This window comes from Neophocaena asiaeorientalis, unplaced genomic scaffold, assembly GCF_003031525.2.
Source record: "Neophocaena asiaeorientalis asiaeorientalis breed wild unplaced genomic scaffold, Neophocaena_asiaeorientalis_V1.1 scaffold327, whole genome shotgun sequence".
Lineage (NCBI taxonomy): Eukaryota > Metazoa > Chordata > Mammalia > Artiodactyla > Phocoenidae > Neophocaena > Neophocaena asiaeorientalis.
In genome coordinates, this window is record NW_020174560.1 from 3,811,089 (window position 1) to 3,822,237 (window position 11,149).

At 53.6% G+C, this 11,149-nt stretch overlaps 1 protein-coding gene across 2 annotated transcripts in view; it reads right to left on the bottom strand.

Moving 5' to 3' along the window:
• CUEDC1 (CUE domain containing 1) overlaps positions 1-2,292 on the bottom strand; it is a 20,522-nt gene extending 18,230 nt beyond the window's left edge. For both annotated transcript variants that reach the window (XM_024757699.1, XM_024757698.1), the window contains exon 1: positions 2,058-2,292. In XM_024757699.1, the coding sequence (XP_024613467.1) occupies positions 2,058-2,237 (180 nt within the window). In that variant the 5' untranslated portion in view covers positions 2,238-2,292. The remainder of the gene's footprint in view (positions 1-2,057) is intronic.
• Between the last annotated feature and the right edge of the window lie 8,857 nt (positions 2,293-11,149).

The following is an 11,149-nucleotide window of genomic DNA, read 5'->3' on the forward strand; positions in this document are numbered from 1 at the left end:
GCTGTTCTTTTTGCTCTAAAGGTGCTGAAGTTTTTGGTTCTGTGGCTTCCTGGCTTAACTCCATGTGGGTGATGGATGCCTGCCAGGTGCTCTGGGGGCCAAGGTCTGGGCCATTTATCTGACAGGAGATATTTCTCTGTGGCAAGGATACCCCTCGGGCCAGCCCACCATCCATCAGCCCCCAGAGAGGGGGCTTTTTCAGTCAGCAGTTATCGTCATCCCAGCTGCTGCTCATAAATTTTCCGCAGCACTTTCCGCTGGCTCAGGAACCGCCTGCCGATGGGCCCACGCAGAGCTCCAAAGATGGGGGGTTGGGGAAACAGCCAAGGAGGGGTGCTGAGAAGGGGCTCAATCTGGAAAGCAAGATTCTTGGGAAAACAGCCGCGCACACAGTGCAGGCCCATCTAGGGCATCAGGCAAGCTTTGCGGAGGGTCACAGGGCTGTGGGTGCCATGAACAGAGAAGGAAATATGATCCTACCTGCCAGACTGTCAGAACAAATGAGACTGTGGAAGGGGGTCAGCGTTTGCAGAGAACTTTCCTTCCAGCTCACACTTAAAGGATGTATCTGCGCACACATACACACACCTCCCTTTCACAAAGAAGATCTGGTTTTTCCAAAACTTCCTCCACTGGCTAATCCAGGCAGAGCCAAGGAGTGCTCTCCCAGGGAAAGAGACTAAAGAAAGCTGCGCAAAGACAGCAGCAACATTCATTCATTCAACAAATACTCCCCGAGTGCCTGCTATGTGCAGTGACTGTCCCGGGTGCTGCGCGTGACACAGGGATGAGCCAGGTGCCGTTGCCCACAGGGCTTCTCCTCCATCCGGAGAGAGAACTCCCAGGCAGCAGCCCTACAGGATGACTCTGAAGAACGGAGAATAGCCACCTGCAGGGCTGTGTTGAGAAGGACTCTGAGGCCACATCTGGGTCTAGGTTCCCCACTGTAAACGGGGGTAATAATAACGCCACTTCACAAAGTTTATGAGATTCGAAGAGATGATACACCTAAAGCGTGTAGGATGGTGCCTGGCCCAGGCTGGGACTCAGTGAAGAGCAGAGCTGAATCCGATCTGCTGGGTCCTTCCGTCCTATCCATGGCTGCATGTCCCAGATGCCCCTGTGGGCAGTGACCCTCTCGTTGAAAGACTCTGAGTGCCCCTTCTTCACCCAGCACTGCACGTCCTGCTAAGACTGGGGTCTCAGACATCTACTGAGCTCTTGGAGGGGCCTAGGAGGCCTGGCCACACCCAGCAAGTGGGCCTTGATGCAGTGGGGTGGTGCCACCTTCCTGGAGAGAGGAGGGAACTGCTTGGGTAACGCTCGCGCCTCGGTCAGAGGAACTGAACTTGCAAGCTCTCCTCCACGGGTCCCTACGCTCCAGAACACACCACACTCCTTCTCAACCGCAAGGCCTCCTGGTCTCTGCTCACTCTAGGATCCTCACAGAAGGTCCTGCTGCCAGTTCCCTAACATTCCTGCTCTATTTCACCTCTGAGCCTTTGCACAAGCTGTTCCCTCTGCCCACACACCTTTCCCTCACTCTTCACTCTTCCTCTGGGAAGCCATCCCTTCCTCTCTGTTGCTTCCATTTCTCCCATCCTAGCACTCACCCCTCCGGGCTGCCATTGCCTGACACCTGCCTCTAGTCCTCGCTGGACTGTGAACTCTGTGGGGACAGAAACTCTGACTTGGCCTTAGCGGGTACCTGGAGGTTCAGAAAATACAGACCAGACAGCTCCAGCCCGGAAGTGGGGTTCGGGACGTTGGGGTGGGGGCCAGGTGCCTACATTTTGGACAGGCTCCTTCATTCTGATGACCCCTGACCCAGGGTCTAGTACCGTGCCTGGCACAGCCCCGGAGTAGTGCTCAGTGTTTGTTTAGTGACCGCATGAATTTTGCCCATAAAATAAGACCACGGGCTGACTTGGGTACGTTTCCCTAGGAGAAATAAGGCTGCTTGCTAGGTAGAACCCAGACAGGAGTATAACCCAAGTCCTCTAACAGGTTCAAACAGTTGTTGGAGCTCCTGGGAATTATCGGGGCCGTGCCCCTACCTCCGGGGGGATGCTGTCCTCCGAGTCTGAGCTGTCCTCGTAGACGCTGCCGCCACCCGCCTCCAGGTTCATCTGCAGCAGCTGGTCGATGGTGGCGTCCACGGCGCCGCTGTTGGCACGCAGCACGCACTCGATGATGTCGTAATCCATGTTGGGGAACATGGTCTTGAAGTCGTCCATGGCCTGGTTGAACTCGAGGCGGCGCACCTGGCGGGCGGGCCGGCTGTTGTTGAGCTACTGCTGGGGGAAAATGTTTCCCGCCGGCGCCGAGCCCCTTCCCCCGGGTCCCTGCGCCGTCGCCGCTCGCTCGGCGGCTTCTGGAAGCTCAGTCCCGCGACGGGCGGGGTCCCCGGGTCAGGAGACAAGGGCGCGGCATCCGGGCCTGGGCCGTGCGGGGCTGGGCGGCTGGTCATCCACACCCCGGGAGCATCCTGGGTCCGGCTCCACGGACCATCCCACCTGAAACCGAGGGAGACAAGAGTCAGGGGCAGAATGCAACGAACTCGGCGACCCCCGCCAAGCCCACGGGAGAACCAGCTTCTTTCTGCTTTCTCTCCAGCTGCGGTAAACAGCCACAGCTCTTTACCAGCTAGCAAGGGCTTACATCCTGACACCACTATGAGGTAGGTGCTATTATCCCCCTTATGCAGAGGCACAGACCTGAGAAAGTGGAGGAGGCGGGGATTTGAACCCAGCACTATGGCCCCTGAGCCACTGGTCTCAACCACTACACACACTGCCAAGGACTCCTAGAGACTTGACTGGGGCAGGAGGGGCTCTGTATAGGCAATGTCCTCCCCCTCTGGTCTCCAGCCCATCCAGTCTCTGCTTTCCTTAGCTCCCTCACCTCAGGGCCCCACCATCATGGCATCACTTGTGCAGAGCTCCAGTAAATCTGCAACAGAACGCCGTGCAGCCCACTCAGAACCAGGCCTGTAAATCACTTCCAAGTGCAGGTAACTGAGAGTTGAATGTGTCCAAAAACATCAAGTTCTGACTTTCTCATGCTTATCCCAGGATGTACGGTAATTTTGCTAATTGTGGAAAAGTGGCAGCTTTATTTTAAGGGACTGTTCCAGCAAAGGATATTCTTAAGTCCTTTTCTAGTACTGGGGGTCATCATCTTAACAGATGATAGAGAAGAGCTGGTGTGAGCAAATCAGCATGATCTTCCTTGCCATGATCTCCACAGTTAACTGATGATGAAAGGAAGACCAGACCAGACCAGACCAGACCGTGTGGAAGGTGCAGTGGAAGCGCCCTCCCTCACCCTGAGGCCGGAAGACACATCACTACCACTGATTCCTTCTGTCCCTAAAGGTTAGTCCCCTCACAGGTAAAAAACGGGGCTTCATACTGTCCCCCAGTGCCTTCCAGTGCCACCATGCTGAGATTCTTATCTCCTTCAAACCTCCACCTCCTTCGAGGGACGTGGAAATTGTCCGGGGCTCATGCTCTGGGGCTTGCTGGGTGGGTGTCTGCCTAGTCCCAGGGAGGCGGGCTGTGTTTAAGAGCAGGAAACTAGAAGCACATGGGCCCCATGCAGCCTCCGGACACTGATGTTACAGAACTATAATCCCCTCCCACCCCCTAGAGAAAACCTCTTAACACTGGAATATCTACATGCAGATACATTTTTCTATGCACATACTACCATATGTATGAATTCATTTTACTGAAATGTGATCAGACCATAAATTCTACTATGCAACTTCCTTTATTCCACTTAATGATTGATTGTAGCCATCTTCTCATGTCAGAACATAGAGATCTCCTCCATGGTCTTTAATGCCTGAGTAGTATTCTGATGACTGGGTGAAGTATGATTTATTATCCAACCTCCTCTACCCCATCGCTTCCCAGACGAGCGAGTCACAGCTCAGAGAGGCCAAAGCCAGTGCACAAGGAAGCACAGAGGAGTGACCTCAAAGGATCTGTCCAAGAAATGTGTTATGAGGATGAACACAGGAGGGGAGTCAAGTGTGACGTGGCCTCCCACAGCTGGCTTTAGACACCCCAATTCCCCTCACCCACACCTTCCACCCGCCCTGACACACTGTGAGGTCAGAGGATGCTGCCAGAACACCCTCCAAAGTGGGGTTCCACCCTGGTGTCTATCTTTGTCCTGAGTTCTGGAAACTTGCCCTGAGGCTTCTAACAAGGACCTCAGGGCCAGGAGGCCCCAGAAGCCGTGCCCTGGGCTGCAATCTGCTGTCCTGGTGTCGTCACACATGGGGGTCAGTGCCTTGTGCTAACGCGTCTGGAGTCGGCCACCTTCACCACCTTCGCCCTCCCCCTCGAGTAATTTCATAAGAGAGGTTGAGGGACCTGGCTCTCACTTTGCCAAGGGCAGCCCCTTGGAGAAAGAGGCCAGGACCTGATCCCCCCCACCCCCCGACAGAGGAAGAAGGAAGATGATGGGGTCCACGTTTTCCCCATTAACAGCCCTCTTTACAGGTCCCTTGGGCTCCGGGCCTGAGTGTCGGGAAGCCCCCAAGAAACCTTCTTGCCCTCCTACCATTTAAGTAAGTGCCCTGATTCAGCCCCAGGCTGCAACTCCCGCTCTGCCGCTCCAGCTGTGGGACCTGGTACCCGTCCCCTGTCCTCTCTGTGCCCGATCCCTCACCTATATGAACGGGGCTCCCATGAGAATTAAACAGGATCATCCTCAGCACAGTGCCTGGCACGTGGTTAGCTGCGTGACTGTTGTTGCCACTGCCCCACAAGGCCGGCAGAGAGCCAGGGGCAGTGGTATGCCAGCCAAGCTGCTCCTGGAGTGGATGGGGCGGGGGATTCTAGGCGATCCTTCCCCAGCATCTGGATATCAACCCCCCGAAATTCTGTCAGCCCTCGGGAAGGAGATACCGATCCTCACAGCCCCAGGGGAGGCTGGGCCGCGGCAGCTGCTTCCATTTACCCCAGGTGCAAAGCCTTGAAAAAGAGCACGTTGTGTGTCTGCCGCGACATGAAAACGGCCGACAACGCTACAGCCTGCTGCACATTACAGATGAAGAGCCGAGACCCAGGACCAGAGGAGATGCCCAGGACACAGAGCAGGAGCGGTAAAGCCTTGACTTTTCCATCAGAGAGCGTTTCTGTGGATGAGGAGAAAGTGGCTCAGAAACAGTTATGGGAAACAGGATTCAGTGTAGAGAAATGCTCTTTTCATAGGACTCTGCAAGGACCCACGGACTCCCAAAGCCAGGCTGCCTACAATTAACACCAGGAGGGGTCGCTGTGAGGGCCCCCACTTCTCAGAGGACCATCTCCCCAGCCCTCGCTGAGCTCAGGTGCAGAGGCTGAGGCCAGGGCTGAGGATTGGCCAGCGTGGCTGGGAGCAGGGAGAAGGACTGTCCTCAGGGTCAGAGTCATGGGTGCCAGGCTGCCTTCTACAACCGGCACAGCTCAAATGAAAAAAAATTTTAAACACATGAAAAAATGAAGTAGGCAGCTTAGGTGTATGAGCTTGTGCCAGGTGCTTTCACATTTAATCTTTTTTTTTACAACTCCAGAGATAGATGTTATTGTCCCCACTTTATAGCTGTGGAAACCAGTTCAGAGAAGTTAGGTAACTTGTACAAAGTCACACAGCTAGTGTGTAGAGAAGCCAGAATTAGGAACCCATTTCCTAAGAGGCAAAAATGCCAAGTCAGGCTTGCAGGGCTAGGAGCGGAGGAACCTCAGAAAGGCTCAGGAGACGGCACAGCCTGGCTGACATTCCAGCAGAGGAAAGGTGACCCAGACAGCACTGGCGGAGGGAGGGCAGGGAGGGGGTCTGTTGGCTCTGCCCCACAACTGGCTCTGTGACCTTGGGGAAATCACTCCTCCGCCTCTCTGAACCCTGGCTGCTGGGCACTGGCAGGGAAACAGAGGGAGATAACCCCTGACTTCTGAAAAAGGAAGTGAATCTAACCTGCTGAGCCCATTAGACCTCTTGGAGGCAGACTCAGAGGCTCTCCTGAATTCACAGGTTGTGAGCAACCTGGGGATTGGGAAGCAGAAACCCCACACCTGTCCTCCCCCAGGTCCCAGGGAGCCAGGCCTTCCGCCTCCCCAGAAAGGAATCCAGGCCTGGCAGGGGCGGCAGACAGCCAAGCTTCCCTCCAAGCTTGTGTAGACAGCCAAGGCCTGAGTCACTCCCGGCCTGGCCCAGGGAGGTGGGCCAGCTGCCCGAGAGTCGGAGAGTCATTCTCCCGACTTTGCCCAAGGTCATCCCAGCCAGTCTCCTGCAGGGCCAGGTAGGGCCCACGTGGGGGATGTGAGAGCCCAGGAGCCAGAATAGATTCCCATTCTGCCTGGGCCTGGTAAGGCTGTGTGACTTGGAGAAACTATTTCATTTCTCTGAACCTCAGCTTCCTCGTCTGTCAAAGTTGGGATCATACCTACGTGGAAGGGGTGTTGTGATAGAATTTATACGGGTGCCTCAGCATCATAGGAAGCACCCAACGAGACAGGTTGGTGCGACCTCCGGCCCGGGTCTTGGCCCTTTTCCTGAGCTGTACTCAAACCTTGAGTGATCTTATCCAGTCCCACAGCTTTGATGCTGTCTACACGCCGAATATTGTCTCCCACATGTCTCTCGCCCTGAGGTCTCCCGGGCACACGCCCTTGAACTCCACACTTGCACAGCCGACCCGCTGCCTCCACGTGGATGTCCAACAGCAGCTCCAACGTAACTTATCAGGCGGATGAGTAAAGAAGGGAAGGAAAGAAGTTGGAGTGCAGCAGCTGTGGGTTCCCTTCCCCTCTCTTCCTTCTCCGGCTCATATCAACGGTGGGGACGGGGTGCTTTCTTCATTTCCAAAGCCCTGTCTTCTCTGCATTCTCATTTAGTCCTCACAACAAACCTGTCATTTATACAGGGTGTGCATTATTACCCCACTTCAGAGACGAAGCGACCAAGGCCAAGGCTGCTCAGTGACACGGTTAAGGTGCCTGAGCCCTCTGCCACCTGGCCTGAGGGCCTCCTCCCTGGCACACAAGGCTGGTCTGTTGGTCTTCTTTCCAAGCCAGCGACAGCTCCAGCGGCAGGAGATCGACCCCCTCCAGCACCTGAATTGATACTCTGCTGCCTCCTAGGAGGACCAGGACTCAACCCCAGAAGGTGGGGATTAGAAGAGGAGGCCTCAGGAGGAGGTATGGGGCTGGGAGGCCAGAGGTCCCAATTGCCAACACTTTTCTGCACGCCCCCCCCCTCCCCATTCTTCTGAAGTGACTACCCGAGGCCAGCTGTGTCCCTGCACACCCCTGGCTCCCTCCTCTGAAAACTCCCAGGGACAGACCGGATCTTATGATCTGTAACTGCTGTGATCACAGCCTGCAGAGGGACTCGCTGTCCCGTCTTGCGTAAGATCTGGGCCCAGCCCAATGGCACTACCATTCCAGGCCACTAGGTGGTGTCCCAGGGCTCAGGCCACAGCTGCTCCCAGGAAAGGGCATACAGATCAGCTTCTCTCCAAGAACTCAAAAATCAGCCCCACCCCCGACTCTCGGGCTGACTAAAAGGAAGAGGAGCCACCCAGCCACTCTAGGGATCTTAGAATCCAAGATTGGAAGAGTTTCAAAATGATTTATTCCCAAGGTGCGAAATACAAGGCGCACACGCCATTTATTTATATCCTGTGTCCTTGGCAGACATCACTAATCCATCTAGGTATTGTCCTATGGAACCCACACAGCCTCAGAAGCCTTTTCAACTCAGCCCTCTGGGCAAGCCACTACCAAGTGATTAGAACTGGCAAGCAAGATACACCCTGCTTGCCAGCCCTTTCATTTCCCGTATGAGAAGACCAGGCCCAGGCTTATTTTGTCTCATTAGGAATCTGGGCTGCAAAAGCCAGCAGGGCCAGAATGAGGTCATATGACCCCTGGGATGCTTGTGTAACCACGGTTAAGTCCTGGGGAAACCTCAAATGGGTAATGGCAGTGTTAATGGAGAAGCTGCTGGGCCTGGGGCAGCTGCATCCTTGTCCAATTGTCACCTCAGACGTGATGGGGGCAGGGCACAGGGAAGTCTGCCTGAGCTTCTTGGCTTCTGAGCTGGAGAGGCCCCAAAAGGGGAGAAAGGAGGGCAGGACAAGAGACAGAGAGAGGCTGTCAGGGTCTGTGTGTGTGTGTGTCCGAGTGTGTAAGTGTGTGTGTATGCGCGTGAGCACCCGGCGGGGGAGGGGGGGCGGGGGCAGCCCTGACAGAGGCGCCTTGTCCTCCGGTCCCCGCACAGTCTTGTTTTCTTCCCAAGCTATTAATGTCACTGCAGCTTCAAACGCCCGGTGACCTTTAAATGCCGAGCCTCCTGCTCCAGACCAAGGCGCAGAAAGGGCTTAATGGAAACTCAAACGGCCACAGCTGCTGGGGCCGCAACAAAGCCAGCCTCATTCATTCCCGAGGCACCGGGAGCTGCTGGGCAGCCACACCTGTGCCCACCCCCCGGGGAAGGGGGTGTCAGGAAGGGCAGAGAGGACCCTCGGGCACGGCCATTGGGAAAAGGAGTCCTTATTGGACCTAAGAGAAGAGGAGGAGGAAGAGAGGGAGAGGCAGACTCAGTTCTGCCATGCCCGGCTGTGTGACCTTGGGTTAGCCACTTACCTCTCTGGGCCATCCCCCATCAATTAGTCCGATCTAAGGCTGGGGCAGGAAAGAAATCCACCTACCCCAGTAATATCTTTTAAAAATCTATAGGAGAAAAAAAACGAAAAAAGATGTTTTCTTTCCTAATTTTTCTCTCTCCTGCTTCAACTTCTGTGGGCAGGTCTATAGCTGATGGGGGCTGTTGGGTATGGACTAGGGCAAGAGGTTTCAAAGGAAGTTAATAAGGTCCCTACCCTATGAAAGGACTGGCCCCAGAGCTTCAGTTCTAAGGACACCATTGTTCATCTTTGTTCCTGAGGCCCAGACATTGGGCTTGGTTGCTGTAAAAGGGCTGAGAAGTCAGCTCTGCCTTCCAGTTGAAAAGATCCAAGATGAAGCTCCTCAGGCATGAGTAACATGTCATTTGTTCGGCTCACCTTGGTAGAATGACGGTAATAATAGCAATAATGATAACATAACACTTATCGCCTGCTTCTTTATGTACCAACCACTATCCCAAGTGCCTTATGCATGTTAATAACTCTTTTCATCCTCTCTACAGCCCTACGAGGTACATATTACCAATGCTATTTCCACTTTATAGATAGAAAAACGAGGCACAGAGGAGTCGAGGAATTTGTTCAAGGTCACACAGCTAAGTGGCCAAACTGATCTGACTCCAGACCTGGCACTCTTAATCCGTCAGGCCTGACCCCCTTTCTGCATTCCCGAAGCTGAGCACAGAGTCAGGCATACAGCAAGAACCCAGTAACTGTGAACTGAATTGACTCCTAATGGGGCGGAGTTGCCCCTGGAGAGGCTGGGGGTGCCTGGTGCTCATGTCCAGGGAAGAAGGGAGGAGGAAGGAGTCTAGGCAAAGCCTACCAGAAGGCAAGACAGAACCATGGCAGTTTCCTTACAAATACCTTTTCTCTACTCCACCAAGGTTGTCAGTTGCCTGGACAACCGTTTTCCATCTCTACCTGAACTGGTTGGGACTATTTCCACAACAATCCGTCTCTCCATCAACAAGCTTACCAGCTCAGCCAAGACACTCAACCCAGGCGCCTGGGAGGAGATCAGACTTCAGTTGACAGAGGGGGAGCTGCTCCCCGCTGCCCCACCCAGGGACTGCAGCCTTGGGGAGCCCCTCTGGGCTGGCAGGAATGTGTTTGTACCTGGGACCAAGTGCGATGGCCCAAACTGGGAGAAGGGGGCACTGGCGGCTCAGGTGCAAGGCAGTGAAGCTGGGCTGGCTCCAGGCATGAGCTGTTGCTGGCCCAGTTCCAGCTCCTTGGGAAAGAGGGGCCAGCTGCCCCTCCCCGGGCATGTCCTTCAGGCAGTTAAGCTGAAGCCCCCTCCACAGGCTGGGCCTGCGTGGTCTGGTGCTGAGCCCTGAAGTCTGGGCAGGAGATGTCTCTGGGCCCCTGGGACAGGTGGTCAGTCAGTGATGCCACATAATTCAGTATCTGAGCATGCCCAGGGAGTCCAGGCCAAGGAACCAAGGTTAGGGAGGGGTGCTCAGAGCAGAGGAGGGTCCTGGGAACTGAAGTCCCAACTCCTGTCCCCTTACCCCACACTAGCACACACTTCGCACCCACCCACTGATCCATGAATTCCACTTCTATGGAATTCATATAACACATTTAATGGAACACTATACAATGGTAAACAAAAATAAGGCATCTCTGTATGTCTCTATGCCCAAGACCTATTGCTTAGGGGAACAATGCAAGGGACAGAAAAGTAAGTATAGTCTCTATACTACAGTGCATTATGGTATGTGTATGTCTACATATGGAGAGGGTGAGGGAAAGGGCTCTGAAAGGATTCATAAGAAACTGATACTATAGGCTTCCACTGGGGAGAATTAGGTCATAAGAGACAGATCAAGAAAACTCTTCTCAAAAACAAAAAAAGAAAAGAAAACTTTTCTCTGTAAATCCTTTTGTACCTTTTAAATTTTGATTCATTTCATTAATTTTAAAATTATAAAATAAGCAGATAACCTATAAAGAACATCAAAGTGATAGCTCTGCCAGTGATTTTCTATGTTCTCTTTGCATATGCATATTATCTACAATTGACATGAATTACTTTTTAATAATAGTCATAGCAAATATCTATGAGCACATACTACGTGCCACACACTTTCTAAACACGTGGCATGCGTTATCTCATCAAAGCCGCCCCACAGTAAAGCAATTATCATACTCATTTTACAGATGAGGAAACTAAGACTCAGAGTTTAAGTGACTTACGTCGGGTCACACAGTCAGTGACAGAGCCAAAATGTGAATGCAAACAGTCTGTCCCCAGAGTCCATGCTCTTCTCAACCTCCATCTTATACTGTTCTCTGATTTTAAAAAACCAAGTCAAACCAAACCAAAAACAACTGAATGATGACAGAAAAAAATCTTAAAAGCACAGAACCTCCAGGGCTTTACAACTTTTGTAATCCTTCGAATCCCAACTCCATCCTTCCTACCCGGACTATCTGTGCAAGCCCTCCCCGGTCCTGCCT